The sequence below is a fragment of the Lepidochelys kempii genome, chromosome 11 (genome assembly GCF_965140265.1).
Source record: "Lepidochelys kempii isolate rLepKem1 chromosome 11, rLepKem1.hap2, whole genome shotgun sequence".
Classification (NCBI taxonomy): Eukaryota; Metazoa; Chordata; order Testudines; family Cheloniidae; genus Lepidochelys; species Lepidochelys kempii.
In genome coordinates this window covers 72235512-72258807 of record NC_133266.1, presented here as the reverse complement: position 1 = coordinate 72258807, position 23296 = coordinate 72235512, and the positions used below count along the sequence as shown (strand labels likewise).

General features: G+C 47.4%; 1 protein-coding gene across 1 annotated transcript; it reads left to right on the top strand.

Annotated features, from left to right (window-relative positions):
• Positions 1 to 18971: 18971 nt before the first annotated feature.
• On the top strand, positions 18972 to 23067 carry ARL4C (ARF like GTPase 4C). The gene has a single exon (XM_073306811.1). It carries the CDS (start codon positions 19558 to 19560, stop codon positions 20134 to 20136), a length of 579 nt encoding a protein of 192 aa, XP_073162912.1. The 5' UTR covers positions 18972 to 19557; the 3' UTR covers positions 20137 to 23067.
• The last annotated feature ends 229 nt before the right edge of the window (positions 23068 to 23296 follow it).

The following is a 23296-nucleotide window of genomic DNA, read 5'->3' as shown; positions in this document are numbered from 1 at the left end:
CTATTTGAGAGCCCCTGGGATGGGACCCACTGCAGCAGCCTGGAAGAGGTTTGGAGCTATTCAAGTATCTTGGAAAGGAGACCCTGGAGATGGAATCTGGGTGACCTGAAGAACAGAAATTCTTACAAGTTCACAGTAAAAAAGAGACATTAACAGAAACCCCTTCTCTCATGGGTGCATTTATAGAGCAGAGATATTCAAGATAGTAACTGAAGTGAGACACACCAGATTACTGCCGGGCCGGGCAGGGGAGAGAAAAAAATTGAGCCAATGGGAGTTTCCATCAAATTCAGTGGGCTTTGGATCAGGCTGCTAGGTGCCATCAGCTGAGATGGGTGAACAGTGCAGCAGTTTGTAAGCTCCAGGGAAGGCACTACATGTTTGCTGTTTGTACAGCCCCCAGAAAAATGGGCTCTTGATTTACAGCTGGTGCCCCCGATGCAATTGTAATTTAAATAAATCATCATAATGCTGGGAATAGTGGTTTGAATTTGTAAATGAGCTGACTTCAGCCTGAGCACTCAGCACTTCAGGGTAGGTCTACATAGCGTTCAGAAAATTCTGGTGGTCAGGACTAGAATTCAAAACGATCTTGACAAATTAGAGAATTGATGTGAAATCAACAAGAGGAAATTCAATAAAGACAAGTGCAAAACACTTCATGTAGGAAGTAAAGAAATCAAATGAACAACTACAAAAGGGGGATGCATGGCTAGGCTGTAATATGGCTGAAAAGGATCTGGGGGTTATAATGGATCACAAATTTAATGTGTGTCAACAATGTGATGCAGTTGTGACAAAGGCAAATATTGTTCTGGGGTGTATTGACTGGAATGTTGGATGTAAGACACGGGAGGATACTGTCCTGCTCTATTCAGCACCGGGTGAGGCCTCAGCTGGAGAACTGTGTCCAATTCTAGGCACCAGACGTTAGGAAAGATGTGGATAAATTGGAGAGAGTCCAGAGGAGAGCAACAAAACTGGTAGAGATTTACAAAAATCTGACCTCTGAGGAAAGGTTTAAAAAAAAAAATTGAGCATGTTTAGTCTTGAGACAACTGAGGGAAGGACATAATAACAGCCATTATAACAGTTTTCACCTATGTTAGAGAGGATTGTGATCAACTGTTCTCCATGCCCACTGCAGGTAGGACAAGATGTACTAAGCCTAATTTGCAGAAAGGAAGATTTAGAGTAGGTAGAAAGATTTTCCTAATAACTCTAAGGGTAGTTAAGCTCTGTAGTAGGGAGGCTGTGGAATCTCCTTCACTGGAGGTTTTTAAGAACTAATTAGACAAACACCTGTTAAGGATGGTCTAGGTTTACGGAGGAGTCCTTCCTCAGTGAAGGTGGCTGGACTTGACTTCTGGAGATTCCTTCCAGCCCTACATGTCTATCAATGAATTTTGGTGTGAATTATAAACATTGAAGAATAAATGTGAGGGAATCACATTCTTTGTGATTCTTCCACAAGCTGAAAACAAGGCTAAGTTAAATCAGAAAAGTGATTCACAGACCTGAGGAAGAGCTCTGTGTTAGCTTGTCTAACACCAACACAAGTTGGTCCAGTAAGAGATATTACCTCACTCACCTTGTCTCTCTAATATCCTAGGACCAACATGACTACAACACTGCACAAATAAATACTCAGTTATTCGATTAGATCTGAGCACCAGCAGTTTTGAAATTTAGGGAGATAAGGCGTATGAAACCAAGGAATGTTTTCACACCATGTAACATTTAGTTTGCTTATGAAATTACCTTTGGGTGCATTGTATGGAGGGATTGAACTGAGATCGTTAGATCTAAATACATGGATTTTTCAGCTGTGCTGAAGCTTAATAGACACAAACCTCTTTACATGGGCTGGCCACTACAGGGGGTCCCTGAGTAACATGAATGACACTTGCTTGGGTATGATCTTTAGGCAGCGGCTACATCTAAGAATAATTTTTGATCAGAGCGTAAAACAAAATAGATTTTACTGATAATACTCTGTTGCCAATACATTATATTTGGTGTTTTTCCTCAAAGCTCCAGCCCCTGGAGTCAAGTGATTAAACATGAAACTCTCCACTTTTCATTTAGACAAGAAAATACACTTCTAACTTTCAAAGTTGCAGAAAAAAGCTTGAAACAGGACACCAGTGCACTCTAATAATGGTCCAAAAACTAGAAGGCAAATTCAAACCCCTCCACAAATGTATTATATTTTTAGATCTAATTATTTCCTAAACAATCTTGTGTTATTTTGAACTTATATCATGATTTTTGAATGCTTGGGGTTAGTTATAATACAGTGCTCAGCACCTAAAGAATATTGCATCACAGTGGACAACAAGTATTTCTTCAAGATCTTGCTCCTACACAAATCAGATACACAGAACTCAGGACTATTTGGAATAGCATCAGCTGGTGAATTCCATCAGTGTTACACCAGTGTCACTTCCAATAGCCTAAACGCAAGTTTTGTTGAGCTAAGGCTGCTTTTCTTTTTCATGATGGCATGTGTTAGCAGGTAATCCTATCTCCAAGCAAACCAGCAACACATACTCCGTATGAAATATGAATATGAGAAATGATAAAGGTCTAAGCTTAGTAACAGTCTGCAGTGAGGGTTGTTAACAGGTCTCAGTTTAAAAACAGTAGCTGTGTTCAGCAGCAAAATTATTTCTCCAGGGCTTTATATTCTTGCTGTCATGGACAGTTGATATGTATTTAGCAAATGCAGGAAAGAAGAGCTATAAAATCAGATTAAGACTAACCATTGCACTGTTTTTGGCTCAGGAATTATACCAGAAACAAACACAGGGTCAAACATAACAAGGCTTTCCCCATAGCATACAGTGCAACTCACTTCATTCTGTCCCCATTTTGGGATCAAAGACAAGATGCATACGCTGAGCACCTTTGACTGAGGGGCACATTGGGAATCCCAGAGGATCTTCAGTGCAAATAAATATGAAAATCATGAGCTTTTGTTTTCCAGCTTCATAAGTGCTGCTGCTGTCAGGCAGCCATCTTGTCAGTGTGGAACAGCAATGAACTCCTACAAGAATCAATGGTGTTAAAAATAGTGATCATTGACCATGGAAAGAGGAGTTCAGTTCAGATAAGATGGCTCCAACATCTTCCCAATTGTTATCCAAACTCAGAGAACAGATTAAAGCCGCACAGGTTCTGCTTTCTTCCCCCAGATCCATTTCTACCCTTTGCAGATCCACTCAGGCCTAGTCTACATTAGAGAAGGTTTGCCAATGAAGCTAATCCCTCCACATATAGGCACAACTTATACTGGCAAAAACCAACCAACCCCTACATCCGTAGATTAGCATTTATCAGTTCCCTGAATAAAATAAGCTATGTCAAGAGAAGCACTTAATGCTAGTGTAACTTAGGCTATGCTGGGGTTTTCACCAGTATAGAAATTGTGTGTGTGTGTGTGTGGGGGGGGTTGAGAAGAGGGGAAAAAAAATCACTCCTCCACTCAACAATACTACACTGGCTAAGGCTTTCAATGTAGACCTTAACACTCCCTCTCTCCCCTTCTGAGACCTGACCTCAAACAGGAACTCCCAGACCACTTGGCAAACTCCAGTGGTCCTTGTTACCCCATCTCTAAACCCACTCCACAACTACCCTTCCAGGCTCCCTTATTTCCCACAATCCTTGCTGTTCCCAGTATTGCCAAGCCCTCGCTTTCAAAAAGTGACTAGTCAGGACTTCAAACATCACAAAATCATAGATTCATAGATTCATAGATATTTAGGTCAGAAGGGACCATTATGATCATCTAGTCTGACCTCCTGCACAATGCAGGCCACAGAATTTCACCCACCACTCCTAAAAAAGACCTCACACCTATATCTGTGCTATTGAAGTCCTCAAATTGTAGTTTGAAGACCTCAAGGAGCAGAGAATCCTCCAGCAAGTGACCCGTGCCCCATGCTACAGAGGAAGGCGAAAAACCTCCAGGGCCTTCCAATCTGCCCTGGAGGAAAATTCCTTCCCGACCCCAAATATGGCGATCAGCTAAACCCTGAGCATATGGGCAAGATTCATCAGCCAGATACTACAGAAAATTCTTTCCCGGGTAACTTGGATCTTACCCCATCTAAAAACCCATCACAGGCCATTGGGCCTATTTACCATGAATATTTAATTACCAAAACCATGTTATCCCATCATACCATCTCCTCCATAAACTTATCGAGTTTAATCTTAAAGCAAGATAGATCTTTTGCCCCCACTACTTCCCTCGGAAGGCTATTCCAAAACTTCACTCCTCTGATGGTTAGAAACCTTCGTCTAATTTCTAATCTAAATTTCCTAGTGGCCAGTTTATATCCATTTGTTCTTGTGTCCACATTGGTATTGAGTTTAAATAATTCCTCTCCCTCTCTGGTATTTATCCCTCTGATATATTTATAGAGAGCAATCATATCTCCCCTCAACCTTCTTTTAGTTAGGCTAAACAAGCCAAGCTCCCTGAGTCTCCTTTCATAAGACAAGTTTTCCATTCCTCGGATCATCCTAGTAGCCCTTCTCTGTACCTGTTCCAGTTTGAATTCATCCTTCTTAAACATGGGAGACCAGAACTGCACACAGTATTCCAGGTGAGGTCTCACCAGTGCCTTATATAACGGTACTAAAACCTCCTTATCCCTACTGGAAATACCTCTCCTGATGCATCCCAAGACGACATTAGCTTTTTTCACAGCCATATCACATTGGCAGCTCATAGTCAACCTATGATCAACCAATACTCCAAGGTCCTTTTCCTCCTCCGTTACTTCTAGTTGATGCGTCCCTAGCTTATAACTAAAATTCTTGTTATTAATCCCTAAATGCATGACCTTACACTTCTCACTATTAAATTTCATCCTATTCCTATTACTCCAGTTTACAAGGTCATCCAGATCCTCCTGTAGGGTATCCCTGTCCTTCTCTAAATTAGCAATACCTCCCAGCTTTGTATCATCTGCAAACTTTATTAGCACACTCCCACTTTTTGTGCCCAGGTCAGTAATAAAAAGATTAAATAAGATTGGTCCCAAAACTGATCCTTGAGGAACTCCACTGGTAACCTCCCTCCAACTTGACAGTTCACCTTTCAGTAGGACCCGTTGTAGTCTCCCCTTTAACCAATTCCCTATCCACCTTTCAATTTTCCTATTGATGCCCATCTTATCCAATTTAACTAATAATTCCCCATGTGGCACAGTATCAAACGCCTTACTAAAATCTAAATAAATTAGATCCACTGCGTTTCCTTTATCTAAAAAATCTGTTACTCTCTCAAAGAAGGAAATCAGGTTGGTTTGGCACGATCTACCTTTTGTAAAACCATGTTGTATTTTGTCCCATTTACCATTGACTTCAATGTCCTTAACTACCTTCTCCTTCAAAATTTTTTCCAAGACCTTGCATACTACAGATGTCAAACTAACAGGCCTATAATTACTTGGATCACTTTTTTTCCCTTTCTTAAAAATAGGAACTATGTTAGCAATTCTCCAATCATATGGTACAACCCCTGAATTTACAGATTCATTAAAAATTCTTGCTAATGGGCTTGCAATTTCTTGTGCCAATTCTTTTAATATTCTTGGATGAAGATTATCTGGGCCCCCCGATTTAGCCCCATTAAGCTGTTTGAGTTTCGCTTCTACCTCAGATATGGTGATGTCTACCTCCATATCCTCATTCCCATTTATCATGCTACCATTATCCCTAAGATCCTCTTTAGTCTTATTAAAGACTGAGGCAAAGTATTTGTTTAGATATTGGGCCATGCCTAGATTATCCTTGACCTCCACTCCATCCTCAGTTTTTAGCGGTCCCACTTCTTCTTTCTTTGTTTTCTTCCTATTTATATGACTATAGAACCTTTTACTATTGGTTTTAATTCCCTTTGCAAGGTCCAACTCTACTTGACTTTTAGCCTGTCTCGCTTTATCCCTACATATTCTGACCTCAATAAGGTAGCTTTCCTTACTGATCCCTCCCTTCTTCCACTCCCTATATGCTTTCTGCTTTTTCTTAATTACCTCTCTAAGATGCTTGCTCATCCAGCTTGGTCTACAACTCCTGCCTATGAATTTTTTCCCCTTTCTTGGGATGCAGGCTTCCGATAGCTTCTGCAGCTTTAATTTAAAATAATCCCAGGCCTCCTCTACCTTTAAACCCATAAATTCTTCAGTCCAATCGGTTTAAAAAGCATGAGATTTTTTGTAATATATAAGTTGAAGTGTTTTTATGTTGGGGCGGGGGTGTCTTTCTCATATTTGAGTCGATAGAGATCACATTTTCCACCTTTTCTCTGCAACCAAGAAGGATAGAAAGTTCCTTTTTTTTTATTAGTGACAGCTGAGAGGCACATGTAATCATGTGACACCAGGAGCTGAGCCTTTAAGAAAAGCCTCCAAGTGTCACAAGACTTGTGATAACATCACGAGCCACAATGGGAAGTCAGATGTCTGCAAATGTTAGTGCTTGGGAAGAGGACTGGACTGGCAGCCCTGGACAATGACACTTTCTTGCCAGTCAGACCACTGGTAATGTCTTTCAGCCCTGACTAGGTAGGACCTCCCCTCAGGAGGGATTTTCCTCCTGTCTGCTGAGGGTGTCCACAGAGGTGTCAGCTGCTAGGGTGGTGGTTTGATTACATGGAACCTGCTTGCTAGGTACTAGACTGATGGCTTAGGCTAGTCCATTTCCACTAACATTTCCAGCAACTACTCTTCCACTGCCTACTGTCAGGTGGCAATCACATCTCTCAGGCTTTCATGCATTACCTCTCCATTTGATCTTCTCATCCTTGTGGTAAAAGCTGTCTTCTCTATAGCCACTTTGCTCCCAGTTTTGATACAAGCAGGCCAGTAAATGAAGTTACTTACTGCCACTATGAACACTCTGCCTTAGTGCTGGCTTCTGGTCAGTGAGGGGACTGATCCAAAAACCTCCATTCAGCCTCCCCGAACTACTGGGACATGTGGAGCCAGATCACGAGGTCTCTTCTCTTTCCCAGGAGTAATGAGGACATTGAGGTAATCCATCACTGGCTCAGGCCCAAAGGCCAATGGGGCCCATGCCCAGGGGCCCCGACCAATTTGAGGGTCTCCCCGCAGGATCGCCAGAACTCCGCCTCTGCCCTCTCTCCTCCTCTCCCCGCCGCCGCCTCTCAACGGCCTACTGCCCTGCTCCTCCTCTTCCCTCTGAGGCCCTGCCTCCAGGCCAGGCAAGAAGCTGGAGCTCAGCCATAGTAGGGTGAGTATATCCCCCTGTCACCCGGAGCTGGCTGAGCTGCTCACCCAAACCCCTCTCCTCACCCACCCGCTAAGCATGGACCTGGCCCTCCCCCCTCCCCAGGGCCAGCCTAAGGGAGAACAGTGCCCTGGGCAAACTTGTATTTTGTTGCCCCCTACACCACCACCCCCATGGGCAGGGCACCCCTGCATTTCCCCTGGTCCCCAGCCTCCCCATTCCCTCTTCACCCCTAATCCCTGCACTGTGTCCCCTCCTCCTGCACTGTACCACCTTCATCCCTAATCCCTGCACCCCCTGCTGTGCACACATGGGGAGACTGACCGGGGTGCATGGAGCAGCTGGCATTGCCGCTCGCTCTCCCCTCAAACACTGCTCCTCCTCACGCACCCCAGGGAGTGGTGAGGGGCGGAGCAAAGAGTGATGTCAGGCTCCCTGCATCCAGGTCACTTTCCCCACCTGGACTACATAAGGGGAGGGAAGAGAGCAGCAGCTCCTGATGCTTGCCTCACAGTCCAGCCCAGATGGGAAAGTGACCTAGATGCACAGAGCGCTTGGTGTTGCTCCTCCCCCTCACAGCCCTAGGGGGGCCCAGAGGAATGTGCGGGGGAGGGAGGAGGGAGTGTGCCACAGCTTGCTCCTGCCGTGTTCCTCCACGGGAGGAATCTGCCTCACCAGCGCTCCCCTGCCAGTCAGGAGCGGTTTCTCACTCTACACCAGCAGCCCACACCTCTGCACTGCCACATGGCATCTCTGGGAAGTCACCCAGGCGGCCCACCCATCACACTGGGCCTGCCTCCATCCCCACCCCTGCAATGACCTGGCCCAAGCCGCTCCTCCTGAGCCCCATGGCTCACCTCCCAGCCCCTTTATCACAGAAGTGGGCATTTGTCCCGTTTGCTCTTGCCAGCGGATGATCGACCGGCAAGAGCAAACAGGACAAATGTCCCAACTTCTTTTGCGAAATTGGGCGCCAGGGGCAGGGTTTAAAAAGGGGGCTGTCCTGGCCAAATGGGACAGATGGTCACCCCTAGCAGCTGTGGGGAGCCCTAGACCCTCCGCCTGCCCTGGGCGAGGTGCCGGGGTGCCCATGTGCCCGGGGTGCCCAGGTGGAGGGTCCAGGGCTCCCCACAGCAGTCCAGGTTCATTGGGAAGCTCTTACCACCACCCAGCTTCTGGCCAGGCGGGGGTGGGGGGGCATGGGGGAAGGGGAGGAACAGGGAGTGGGGCCCTGTGGCAGGGTGTGTGGGGGCCCCCCAAATGTTTTGTGTGCAGGGCCCCCATATAGTAAGTCTTAATCTGCCTCTGGTCAGAGCTGCCTCATTAGCCAGGCCTGCTATCCCAAACTACTTTGGGACTACTTTGGGACTTCCTGCTTTCTGTGACAGTGTCTCCTGCAGAAATCAGGGATTTAGCTGCTTAACGAGTGTGTCTTCTGCCTATATCTGGGTTTCAACCCCTGCGTAGAAGGTGCAACTGCCTCCTGTCAGGAGGATTTTAAATTCAGATAATCACCTTTCTGTGATGCATCTTGTCACCAATGAACATCCAGGAGCGCGGGTTTCCTCGTCTCTACGAATACTGCAAACGGAAGGGCTGGTAGCAACCCTCTGTGGTTACACCTTCAGGCCCTTCCAAACCGGTCCTATCCAGTACTCCAAGGACCTGGATTAAATCACAACTGGGAAATGCAGTCTCAGAAGAGTCTATGCATGGGGCCCACTGAAAAAAGCAGCTGACACATACTGTATTAGCTCTGGCCTGCTGGTGCAGAGAGGCCTTCAGCAAGTATCCTGACTGCATCACTGCCCCTGAGAGTCTTGGGTCCTGCAAGGGGTGAAAAGAAACTGGACTCTATTCCCCCAGGTATAAAGTCAGATTGCCTTGGGGGCAGGTTGTACCTTTGGGCACAGGCCTGAGCAAAGGGTAGTGTGAGAGCCACACCATATCCCAGGAATAGCCCCAGCAGACACGTCCCTGATGCACAAGTCCCTCCCCTTGGTCCGGAAGGAGAGTAGATTTGATGCTGGTCCATAGCTGGCTAAGCAAAACTGCTCCACCCATTTCCCACCTACCTTGTCTGGGGGGAGAGGGGCAGTTTCTGCTCACTTTGTGCCCAGACCCTAAGGCTTGGTCTACACTAGAGCTTACTTTGGCATAACTTAGGTCACTCAGGGGTGTGAATAATCTACACCCCGAGCGATATAAATTACACCAGCCTAAGTGCTGGGGTGAACAAGCTAGGTCAGTGGGAGATCTTGCATGAGAACTGTCTCTGGACAGATTAGTAATGGATCAAAATCACATTTGTTGATCTCTTGGGGCCAAATCTGGTTCCCATTGAGATCAAAAGAAGTTTTGCTATTCAGTTCAATGGGAACAGACTTTGACATTTGGAGAGGAAAGAACAAAAACCACTCAAGCAAGGGCTATGTTGCTTATACTACAGGTATCAAATGCTGCTGATGCATGTGAGAAAGTCAGCAGACATCTGATCTTTGTCCATTGCAAGGGAGAAATCAGCAATCAATGAGGCTAGAACAGTCTCTGTACCATATCCAACTCATAAGTCCATCTGCAAAGCATCAAGGAAATATGAAGGCTCCAGATTACCTTCAAGTCCTCAGTCCCTTGGTTAGAATGCTCCCATTAGTATATGTTCATAATCAGGAGCAAACTTGTAATAAACATAACTAATCTTCATCACTTCAGATACCAAGATGAATATACATTCATAGAAATAGCATAATCATAAGTGCCAGCTATTTCACCTACATGACTGTTCCCAACAGAAATTCTGAAAAAACAAAAAACAAACAATACATCACGTACCTGAGACCCTCTGCGCCCCACTGGAGTTTTGTTATCTGTGATCATAGAATCTCAGGAGGTCATCTAGTTCAACCCCCTGCTCAAAGCAGGGCCAATTCCCAACTAAATCATGCCAGCTAGGGCTGTCAAGCCTGACCTTAAAAACCTCTAAGGAAGGAGATTCCACCACCTCCCTAGGTAACGCATTCCAATGCTTCACCACCCTCCTAGCAAAAACGTTTTTCCTAATACCCAACCTAAGCCTCCCCCACTGCAACTTGAGACCATTCCTTCTTGTTCTGTCATCTGGTACCACTGAGAACAGTCTAGATCCATCCTCTTTGGAACCCCCTTTCAGGATAGCTGCTTTCAACTACAAATCCCCCCTCAGTCTTCTCTTCCGCAGACTAAACAATCCCAATTCCCTCAGCCTCTCCTCATAAGTCATGTATCCCAGTTCCCTAATCACTTTTGTTGCCCTCCACTGGACGCTTTCCAATTTTTCCACATCTTTCTTGTGGTGTGGGGCCCAAAACAGGACACAGTACTCCAGATGAAGCCTCAATGTCAAATAGAGGGGAACGATCACGTCCCTCGATCTGCTGACAATACTCCTACTTATACAGCCCAAAATGCCATTAGCCTTCTTGGCAACAAGGGCACACTGTTGACTCATATCCAGCTTCTCATCCACTAACCCCTAGGTCCTTTTCTGCAGAACTGCTGCCGAGCCATTCGGCCCTTAGTCTGTAGTCGTGCATGGGATTCTTCCATCCTAAGAGCAGGACTCTGCACTTGTCCTTGTTGAACCGCATCAGATTTCTTTTGGCCCAATCCTCTAATTTGTCTAGGTCCCTCTGTATCCTATCCCTACCCTCCAGCATATCTACAACTCCTCCATGTTTAGTGTCATCTGCAAACTTGCTGAGGGTGCAGTCCACACCATCCTCCAGATCATTTATGAAGATATTGAACAAAACTGGCCCCAGGACCAACCTTGGGGCACTCCGCTTGATACTGGCTGCCAACTAGACATGGATCACTACCCATAGAATCTGATGATCTAGCCAGCTTTCTATCCACCTTATAGTCCATTCATCTAGCCCATACTACTTTAACTTGCTGGCAAGCATACTGTGGGAGACTGTATCAAAAGCTTTGCTAAAGTCAAGGAATAACACATTCACTGCTTTCCCCTCATCCACAGAGCCAGTTATCTCATCATAAAAGGAAATTAGATTAGTCAGGCATGACTTGCCCTTGGTGAATTCATGCTGACTGTTCCTGATCACTTTCCTCTCCTCTAAGAGCTTCAGAATTGATTCCTTGAGGCCCTGCTCCATGATTTTTCCAGGGACTGAGGTGAGGCTGACTGGCCTATAGTTCCACAGATCCTCCTTCTTCCCTTTTTTAAAGATGGGCACTACTTTTAGCCTTTTTCCAGCCGTCCGGGACCTCCCCTGATCGCCACGATTTTTCAAAGATAATGGCCAAAGGCTCTGCAATCACATCTGCCAACTCCTTTAGGACTCTCGGCTGCAGCACATCCGGCCCCATGGACTTGTGCTCGTCCAGCTTCTCTAAATAGTCTCGAACCAGGTCTTTCTCCAGCAGGCTGGTCGCCTCCTCCCCATGCTGTGCTGCCCAGTGCAGTAGTCTGGGAGCTGACCTTGTTCGTGAAGAGAGAGGCAAAAAAAGCAGTGAGTAAGTACATTAGCTTTTTCCACATCCTCTGTCACTCGGTTGCCTCCCTCATTCACACTTTCCTTGACTTTCTTCTTGTTGCTAACATACCTGAAGAAACCCTTGTTACTTTTAACATCTCTTGCTAGCTGCAACTCCATGTGTTATTTGGCCTTCCTGATTTCACTCCTGCATGCCCAAGCAATATTTTTTATACTCTTCCCTGGTCATTTGTCCAATCTTCCACTTCTTGTAAGCTTCTTTTTCGTGTTTAAGATCAGCAAGGATTTCACTGTTAAGCCAAGCTGGTCGCCTGCCATATTTACTATTCTTTCTACACTTCGGGATGGTTTGTCCCTGTAACCTCAATAAGGATTCTTTAAAATACAGCCAGCTCTCCTGGACTCCTTTCCCCCTCATGTTATTTTCCCAGGGGATCTTGCCCATCAGTTCCCTGAGGGAGTCAAAGTCTGTTTTTCTGAAGTCCAGGGTCCGTATTCTGCTGCTCTCCTTTCTTCCTTGTGTCAGGATCCATCTTCAGGCAACTCATACCTTTGAGAGCCTAAGTCCAACTAACTTTTAATAAAACGTAGGAGCCTAAGTCATGTAGCTGCTTTTGAAAATCTTGCCTGAACTACTTTGGGAGTTAGGCGCTGAAATGCCTTGGAGGATCTGGACCCTTGAGTCTGAAATGGTGCGCAGCCGAATACTTTCCCTTTGTGTGCTGCAGTATCACTTTGAAATAAAGCAAAAATCACCCCAAAATAAGTGTCCTTTTCCTAGCCATCGTGCACGGTGCATCACAGCAGCTTTCAAATCCACTCTTGTGCAGAACCAACCCTTCTTAGTTCCTCGTCACAGTCCTCTGCAAAAGACACACGACAAGAGGCCTCTGGGGCCCATGTGTCAGCTCTGGTTTATTCCACCCAGGCACAGCAGAGGGCGCTCTGGTGTAACAATGACAGCTATTGGGGGGGTGACTGGAAGGTAATTGAGCCGTTTGGGTTTGCAAGAATAAATGAATAACCCTCTGACTAGCCAAACAGATGTTGGGTCTTCCAAAACCTGCTTTTAAACAATAATAGAGATAGCACCTCTTCAATAAGACCAATAGTTACACTTGCTACCCCCATTACTGGAGTGCTGGGATCTTGCTACAGCTCTTTAGCATTTATTTTAATTGGTGGTGCATTTCCTTTTGCAAAGCTTTTCAGTGAGAGGAGAAAAGTAAATACTAAGTGGGATGTCTTCCATGAGCCCCTACAGCAGGAATTCAAAATCAGTCTCTTGTTTATGTGAGCTAATTGAACACTGATCGGGTGTAGGATTTTAATAATCATTCAACCATTTGATAGAAGAAACACTACCAAAAATCCTCTGCGAGGGTAAGTTGCCACAGTGCCTTCTTGTGAAGGAAGAGAATACAATAATCAGCAGTAATATTACAATAGCACATTGTAACAGGGTTCCCACTCGCTATGAGGGTACCTCCTTGTGTCTAGATCTGGGAAAGTAACCCTTGCAACATGGGGTGCCTCCTTCTGCACTCTGCAAGAATCTCTTCTTCTGGGAACTTATCCCTCTGGCCAGGTCCCCATTTAGTCCACCCCTTCCAGGACTAGGAAGTCTGACATGACCACTCTCCAAATGCCTTCCCCAGAGAGTGCTCAGCCCCAGCTCAGGCTCTGTGCCATTATACCAGGAGCTGGCAGGGGAACCCAGGTCCACCTGCTATACACTGGGTTCCTTCCCAGGGACCCTATAGCCTTCAGTCCAGGTCTGCTCAGTCCCCATTCCCTATTGCTCTGTCTCTGGGCTGGGTTCCTTCCTGCCCAGCCTCTCTCTTCCCTTGCCTTTTTCTGGGTTTACCACAGGATCAAATTCTGTTCCCTGTAGCTAGTTCACCCCCCTCTTTGCCTCTTACCAGACTCCTTACTCCAGGGCAGGATCCCAGGACTTACGAATCCCTTGGACTTAGTCCCTCCTTGTCCCTGACAGCCTTCTACAGAATGACCGTGACCCTCATTCCCCCCACAGCTTCCTGGCTTTATACTGCTGTCCCAGTCCTTCCCCAGCTGCGCTTCACTCTCAGTTAATCCTCCCTCTCACAGGTGAGCCAGGTAAGCTAACTGGCCTCTCAGGCTGCTGTTAGCTCTATCAGGGCTGGTGTGAGGTGGCCACTCCATCACATACACAAAGGCCCCAAATGAGAGAGGAGCTCCATTGTGCTAGGTGCTGTCCTGAAGAGCTTGCAATCTAAGCAGGAAAAGGGTGTGAGAGGAAATGGGGGGGTGCGTGACTTGCCCAGTGGGTTAGTGGAAGAACTGGGACCAGAACTGAGTGCTCCTGAGTCCCAGTCCAGTGCCCCCACCCACAAGAGCACACTGCCTGTCCATGATACAGCTCTGCCACTGATAATCAGTTCTGTAGTTATTTTATTTCCCAACCAAAAATGGTAGCATCTTCATAACTTCTATTAGCTACTGTTACTTTTTTTTAAACAGCTGTTTCTTTTAATGATATCTTTATTACAACCTGGTAAACGACATGTGCTGAACTAAAAATCAGGGTCAAGTTCCCAGTCTGGATCACAGTGGATCAAAACTGTGTGGCTAGGAGACAACATAGTTTGAGCTGCTCTACATGTCAGGGTAGGATTGCAAATGCATGATGTGGCACCCTTTCTTCTGGGAGCTGAGCGTTTCTTCTCTCCAATGGCTTGGTGAGGAGGGGCTGGACAAGAGCGTTAGTGCCTCCTTTTATGTCATTGCACTATTGTCCAAAGAGCATGTCCCCTGTACATGAGATATGCTTTTTTATTGACTTTAAGAAATCAGATTTATTTTGTTAATAGAGTTGTGTGGAGCAGCCAGACATACAACAGCAGCTAGTTGTTTTGATGATTCCTGGTTTTTTTTAATGGTATTTTACTTAGTGGATAGAAAACAATCCCTACAATTACTTTTGTCTGGCATGAATCTGTGTGTCATTTGCATATGATCATAGAAAGAAGGGATTTTTATATGTCCACTTAACTCCACTGATTTTAGTCAAGCTACATCAGTTTACAGCAGCTGAGGGATTGGCCCAGGGTTTCTAATGAACTAAGGTCTCATCTATCACTCAAGTGCTGGAAAATAATATTTAGCAGCTACCCTCTCATGAAACCATGAATGCAATAGCCATCAGGTCTATGAGCTGATAACCAAGGGGCTTCTGTCTATACATTTACCACCATCTCTAAACCTGCTGTGGTATCTGTCACCCATACTCCCAAATCAGAGCTAGGCCAGACTCTGATCTCAGCTGCATGAGTATGGTAAGGAACTGACATGTTAATTCCTGGCCTCAGTCACATGAGTTGTCTCAAGGTTCTGAAAGCAGACTGGGGTGATTATCCCAGAGAAGGGATTTGGGGCCAAGGAGGTGGCGGAACACTGCATTATGCCCTAGGGGTCAAAGAGGGAAAGCCCCTGATTCTTCAGGCACTCTGCTCCACACAGCTCCTAGCCAGTACCAAACTGCTTGGACTCCCCAGCACACGGCCATGAAGTGTGAACAGTAAAGATCATGCCAACATAGCCTGTGCCTGGTAATATCCCCCATGGCTGCAGGCTGTGCAGCATTGGCTGAGCTCTCCCTGCTCTCCTCTGATTCAGCTCTTGCATGGGACATGGTGACTCACAAAGACTCAGATTCTTAGCCACGGCTTGCTGTGCCTGTGCGTAAGGCTAGTCCTGGAGCCAGTTATAGGCACTAATTCAACAAGGTTCTCGAGGCATGTGACTTGCTCAGTAATCCCCAAGCTTTTGAAAGTCATGCTCCCTTACCCCTGTCTGTGACCCCCCTGAGCTGGGAGCAGCATGGAGGTGGGAGTGGAGCTGCAACCAGGCTCTGGTGGAGGCCGGCAGCTGGGCCTGTGGGCAGGCATGGCTCTGCTCCCGGCCTTGCCTTCAGCCTTGCCCTTGGGCTGGGAACAGAGCTGCGACCAGCGGCCGAGGTTGGGGGTTGTTGCGGAGCTAGGAGCAGAGCTGCACCAAGGCTGGGGACGGGGCCAGGCAGGGGGCTGGGAGCCAGGTGCGGGGCTGGGAGCCAGGGACATGGCTGGAGGTGGGACCTGAGCAGAGCTGGGGGTGGGGAAGGCCTGGCTGGCGCTTCCTCCCTGCCCCACCAGATGGTCCTCCATGCCCCCCTAAGGGGGCCCACCCCACACTTTGAGGACCTCTGGATTAGCCCCACTGACTTCACTATGTTAAGGACCCTGCTGAATGGGGACCATAGTGATAGAAAACGCTTTGCAGGCTGCTGGGGCTTGCTTGCCATCTGACAGGCCTGAGTATAAAAGAGATTCCTCTGGCTGGTGGTGGCTGGATCTGATATATTCAGCCCCTGGGGTGCTACAAATTCCTCAGCAATGGCCCTTGAGTCACTCTGGAAGGAGCCCTGACCAAGCCTACTCAGCCAACAGAAAGGTGGAGTTTAAAAGCATCAAAACGAAGGTCACACTTCTGCTCCCATTCATGTCAAAGGTGAAATTCCAGCTGACTCCAGTGAGAACAGGGACAAAGGGATGATCAAGCCTCCAAAATGTGTGTGCAAACAAATCCCAGGAAGACAGAACTCTTCAGGAACTACACATCTCATAGCCTAGTGAGAAATACTAATGTAACCCTTCTGCCCGTCAGAGTTGGCAGCAACAAGGGCCGGGTTCAGTATCTAGGGGATCCATTCCAATAACACAATGCAAACTGGCTCGAGCCCCCACGCAGTGACCTGGGACAAATATATACCACCCCCGCTGGGCGCCTCCAAGAGGCAATACTTCCCCTCTCGCAAGCACAGAGTCTGAGTGTAGCAAAAAGCCTTTTAATAACAGAGAGAAACAATGTGGCATTATGTTGGGGAAACACCACCAACAGGATTCATAACACAACCCATGAGCAAAAAAACCCACCATGCAAATTGGGGCATGCCCCTTTCCCTTTGGTTCTTGAGTCCAGCAACCCCAAATCACCCAATGACCCAAAAGGCTCTGTCCCTGGTCAGGGCAGCCCCAGAGTTCGAAAGTTTATCTGCGGAGCTTTACCTCCCAATCTGGGTGGAGATGGGACGGGGGTAAGAGGCACCTTACATGATCTGAAGCTGACCGCCCCACAGCCCCATAGGCCTTCGCTTCGCTCCGCTCCGCCAGCCGCCCCACGAACTCCTTCGCTCAGCTCCACGGTCCACAAGCAGCTTCCACCATCCCACAAACTGCTCCGCATCCCACCAGCAGCTCCTGCCATCCTATGAACTGCTCCACCAGCCTGTCCACAAGGCACTCCAGCCGCCCCACAAACTGCTCCACACTATATCTTCAGGCTCCCCCACTACTTAACACAACACTCAGTGATTTCAGCTCTTAGTCAGTTCAGCTCTTTGGTGAATTCAGCTTGTAGTAGGGGAGCCTCAGTGCTGGTGCACCATTAGCCCAAAGTGAGCTCAGCAGCCTGTAACTAGACTCCTAATAGAATCAAAATTAGCTCTGATATTCCACAGTGGAGACAGGAGGAAACACAATTAGCATGTAAGGCCCATACCACCAACTATTAACACTTATCCCCAGCCTCTCTCAATTCACAGAGTTTTGGAACCCATGACCCTTGCCTAGCGAGTGCCACTTAGTTGATGGTGAATCCCTCCATCATAACAAAAGGCCACGTACAGTTCCAAGCACAGTTTCCATAATCAGGGTAATAACAATTTATTCTTCCTGCCCCAATAACAGAGACACTGGGGATCCCACAGCAGCCAAAGTGACCATTTGGGCAGCTATGGCCTCATTCTAGGCGGGGTGGGTGTGCCTATGCAAATGAGATCAGCCCCTGAAGTTCTTTTCCACAACTTGCCACACCTCACCACCAGATGTCAGGGTGGAGCTCATCCTGACACTGCTTACACTAAGGAAAAGGGAACCTCCTTGTAATGCCTTTTGTTTAACTAACAAGCAAGGAGTTATAGGGGTTTTCCCAAGAAAAACTCCTATTGATTTTCTTCGGAGTTTGCCTGCATTGGGATGAATGTGAAAGACACCACTATGCAGCATTTTATAGGGCTTTATCGGGCCCTGCACAGATATTGACTAATTATTATTGTTCCCCTTTACAGACAGGGAAACTGAGGCAGAACAGTAAAGCAACTCAGCCAATGTCACAGGTCAGTTGCAGAGGCAGGATTAGAATTTGGGACCTCCAACCCTGCAGTAATTCCACCAGACCAGGCTGCCTTCCAGTTAAAGGTGAAGGGGCATGAACATCACACAGGGACAGGAATCTGGTGAATAAAAGCAATTCAGAAATAATTCAGAAGTAGGACAGTCTTAAGGGAGAGCTCAGATTGCACAGACATAGTGGCCATTAAGTGACAAGCCAATCAAAACACAGCAGAAAGCATCTGTGGCTATAAAAGATTGTTGTTTTTTTTTAGTAAAGAGCAGATGGGTTGAAAATGTATTTTAGAAAGGCAACAATCTAGGTTAATATCTTCTCCGGAGCAGTCCCGGAGTCTTTTTTTGTATTGGTCTTGCCTGTCTTCAGCAAAAACCCTGTAACGTAAAACAGCCCCTTAGTGTGCTATATTATAAAGCAGCAGCACACTGGATAATCTGCATTCAGCCATGCTCAGACACACATGGTTAAAACAGAGCAAAGAAAGGACTGAAAGAAGTTGTAGAGGGGACACAGTTTGCTACAAGAAGGGGACAGGGCTCTCTGCTCACAGGGGGCTGGACTGTTGTCCCTATGGCAGATAGTTTGAACACGATGGTATTGACTGATAAGTCCCGATATTTGGGGCTTTTTCTTATATAGGCGCCTATTCCCCCGATATTTCACCCTTGCTGTCACAGAATCAGAGAATATCAGGGTTGGAAGGGACCTCAGGAGGTCATCTAGTCCAACCCCCTGCTCAAAGCAGGACCAATCGGCAACTAAATCAACTGTCTGGTCACTCTGGGCTCAATAGCTCCTCGCCGCGAGCGGTTTAGGGGGAAGGGTTTCCCGTTTCCCTGAGCAGCTTGTCGGTCGCCCGGATCCAGCCCCAGGGAGCCTGGGCGAGGAGGCGGGCCCCAGACATTCACGCCGAGGAGAAAGGGAGGAGCGATGGAGGCGGTGGCGGAGGAGGGGTGTGCCATTGCCCTTTAAAGGCGCCTCCCTCCCTGGCGCCGGGGTGTGCCGGAGGGGCGGGGTTTGATGGATTGAACTGCGGCTGCTTTTCCCAGCCGGCGCCGGCGCCTCAGAGCCCGGGGGGCAGCTGGAGCGAGCGGAGCGGATCGGCGCGGCGCTCTCGGGGGTCAGCGCCTCCTCAGGGACCGGGACCCCGGAATGAGCGGGGCGGGCGCCGCTCGGAGGACTTGATCTGGGGCTACGGGTCTCCCAGCCGCCCCCACGGAGTGGGGGAAGGAGGGGACCCGACATCCTCGTCCAGCACAGCCCGGCCGGACCCAGCCCAGAGGCGGTTGCCGAGTGTTTGATGGCCCCGTCAGCTCCCAGCCGTGCAAGCGCGGACCCCGGGCTGATCGCGCCCTGGCTGCGCTGATTGCAGCTCCGGCCCCTTGGCTTCCCCTGTGCGGGACGCCGCGCCGCGCGGGGCGGCTGCTGAGAGCGTGCCCTGGGGGATTGCTGCAGCGCTAGAGCCCCGACGCGACGGGTATGGGCGCGCTGTAAAAAAAAAAAAAAAAAAAAGCCGCCCCCGTTTTCGAAACCCCTCCCATAGCTTCGCCTAATTCTAGCTGCGCCGGCGGCGGAGGTGGTGGGGGCCATGGGGAACATCTCCTCCAACATCTCCGCTTTCCAGTCGCTGCACATCGTCATGCTGGGCTTGGACTCGGCCGGCAAGACCACCGTCCTCTACCGGCTCAAGTTCAACGAGTTCGTCAACACGGTGCCTACCATCGGCTTCAACACCGAGAAGATCCGGCTGAGCAACGGCACGGCCAAGGGCATCAGCTGCCACTTCTGGGACGTGGGCGGCCAGGAGAAGCTGCGGCCGCTCTGGAAGTCCTACAGCCGCTGCACCGACGGCATCATCTACGTGGTGGACTCGGTGGACGTGGACCGGCTGGAGGAGGCCAAGACCGAGCTGCACAAGGTGACCAAGTTTGCCGAGAACCAGGGCACTCCCTTGCTGGTCATCGCCAACAAGCAGGACCTGCCCAAGTCCCTGCCCGTGGCCGAGCTGGAGAAGCAGCTGGCGCTGCATGAGCTCGCCCCCTCCACCACCTACCACGTCCAGCCCGCCTGCGCCATCATCGGCGAGGGTCTCACCGAGGGCATGGACAAGCTCTATGAGATGATCCTCAAGCGCAGGAAGTCCCTCAAGCAGAGGAAGAAACGATAATCGCCAGGCCAAAACCCTGCTAGCCTGAAACATTGCCGGGCACGCCGGCCTCCCTAGGTGCCCCCAATGGGCGCCTGTGTCTAGATGAGCGCTCGGCTCCCCGTTGCCTTTCATTGGGTCGCCACTGCTGTTAACTTGCTGGCAGGACTAGGAGGTGGATGAGGCTGGCGTCTGGGTGAAGAGGCTGCTGTAACCCCTCCCAGGACGACCAGATCAGCTGGCATCTGAGCTTAGGAGGGAATTGCCTTTTCCTTTGAAATCAGAGGATTTGCGGTGGAGCTGGATGCAACAGGGCTGGCCCCTGTGAAACTGAGCTTGGATTTGCTCCTGCCTGTGGATCTTAAGGGGTGTGTATTTCGGGGGGGGGGGGGGGGGGGGATAAAGTTTCAGGAGGCATTGGGTGCTGAGGCATCTGTTTGTGGTTAGAAAGCTGCGGTAGGAAATCACAGGCAGATACATCTTGCTGAATGGCGGGTAGGTAAGGTGAGCCTCTTGGGAGAGCTGCTTTTCAGGTTGCACCAGACCTCCCCCCCCCCTCCCCCTTTGGATTCCGCCCATGTGCGGGTCATTATCACACACAAAATCAGACCAACAAAACTATGAAGCCCCGGAATGAAGGAATGATACACTACTGCTTGCAGTAGCTGTGTGCTTAATGGGAGTGCCCAGTTGTTTCAGCTGAGGGTGCCCATCCTCTTTTAAAAACAAAGTCTACCCAAGGACAGACCTGTATTGATCCACAGGAGATTTAAAGCTGTATGGCCAGCTCCATGGCTTGTAACCACCTGTTGACTGGTGCTGAGTTCTAAATTGTTTGCGAAAAGGGGTTCTGTGTGAATGTTGCCATGAAGGGTTCTCAAGCATCTTTTCATTTTCAAAGGTGTTTTTTTTTTTTTTAACAGACTCTATCCTGTAGCAATGGTAAGCAGTAGGTCTTGCTACTTTATTGCTGTAGTCTACAGGTGGAGACCTGTTTGGATTATCTAATTTGGTTCAATCTGGTTGGTTGATTCAATTTGTGCACTCCATTTAAAAAAAAAAGTCTCCTGACACTACTGGATGATAAGCCCCAACAGTTCACCTCAGCTGCAAATGGAAAAGCACAAGAGTTGCTAATTAAACTCTGGTATAAACATGGACTGTAAATCAAGCCAGTACTTTGACCAACAGACTACAAACATTAGGTAGCTAAACTAAACTTGCTCTGCCCAAAATGGCAAGAGTGCAAAATCTCTTAATGCAAAGGGATATTGGAATGCAGAGCACCTATTGAGTGGGAAGTGAAGTTTTAAGAACTTTTTGATACAACCAAAGGTTTTAAACAAATTCAAGGGTGAGAGTCCTAGCTGTAAAGCATGCAAGGGGAGATCCTGCTAGTGTAGTAAATGTATTACAACAGGCTCAGACATGTTTCCAGTCACTTCACTAGTGCAGGATCAAGCCCAGTGTTTTAGCAAGATCCTAGCTGGCCCTTCCCCATCAGTTGGTGTTTTAACATTAACTTCACTGAGCACAGGATTGGACCCTAAATATACATAAGCTGGCTGCTTCTTGGTCTCTCTCTCTCTCATGGAAACCCACCTCACAATGAGAAAATTCTGACTCCTAGAATTTCATAACAAGAAGAGAGTTTGGAAATCAGCTGCAATCAGTTTTTGGCATACTAATGTCCCACACCTGTGGTTCACTGGTCTTAACATGGTCATGTGGGAATTTCGGATGAGTGAAGTATTTTGGCTTTCTGCTTGAGTGCATTTCCCAAACCAAGAAAAAACCAGGGTGAATTTCAGGCAGCTGATTCTCCTTTTTCAGCAATGAACTTGGTACTTTCCCAGTAGCATTTTGTAGAATCCAATATTGAAACCAAATGGTATTTATATGCCTGCAAGAGTCCAGTTTACAGGAGTAGTGACTGCTTCACTAATCTAAGAAGTGGGCTGGTCCCATCATTTCAGGAGGGTCTGTACAGTTTTTCATTGGATTTTTTTGTTTTTTTCTTTGCCGTCACATGAAACACTTTCTGAAGCACTTTGACACTTGGTAGTTCCACACTATTGAGAGAGAATATATTTATTTTGTGACACTGCAAAAGCCAAATGCTCCAACCTTTGTTTTGAATATTAAGTGTTTAGGGGTTAAATAAAAACGTTCTGATCAAAACCTGTCATGCTTTAAAAATAATGAACATATTAATTACAGGGTCTCCCCCGCCAAGACTTGATTCTTGATCCTGCAGACAACTTTACTGAGGCAAATAGTTCCATTGACTTAAATGGGACTTTTTGTGGAAGTAAGACCTGCAGTTGCAGGATTGACCCCTTACTGGACATTCAGTTAAACTGGCCCTAATTAAGCAAATTATTTAAGCATTGCCTAATTTGATCCCTATCCAGCAAAAGCACTGAAGCATGTGCTTAACTTTAGGCATGTGTTTAGGTACTGACCAGGGTCATGGTCACTAGTTGTACATGTATGCAGTAAGTTAAAATACTTCTCCAATTAGTAGGTAACAGGGTCACTGGTATTTCTATAGAATTTCAGGACTGTAATGACTACTCCTCAGTGCCATGGCAGAGTTGAGCTATGTTGTCTGCAACTGACCAGATAATGAGTCCTCTGAAACAATTATTACAGAAAAGCTTTACGCAGTCTGCTGTTCTAAAATCAGGTTGGATTTTCTCCAGGTTGTGTCTTCTCAACAATGTTTTTGGGGAAAAAAAATTTTTTTTTTTCCAGCAGATGTCATGAGATGCCAGTCACATTTCAGACTGTCTTCACAGTGTACCTAGAACTCAAGAAAAATGCCATGCTACCTAGTGTAACTTTTCCTTTTATCTTGTCATCCATCCTCTGTTCCTTCCATCTTTGCATTTTTTTTTAAGAGGAAACATAATGCTGTGAACTGAAATAAATTATTTATACAATGAAGAATTTGACATAGTCTTTTTGTTCCTTCTATTAATAATTCAGTGTGTTTTCATCCATAGCTCTCAAAGCACTTTACAAAGGAGGTCAGTATTGTTATTCTCATTTTACAGATGAGGAAATAGAGTCACATAGAAGGGAAGTGACTTGCTTAAGGTCAACCAGTGGCAGAGCCAGGGAAAGAATTCAGGGCTCCGGAGTCCTAATGCAATGCACTAGCCACCAGGCTACACTG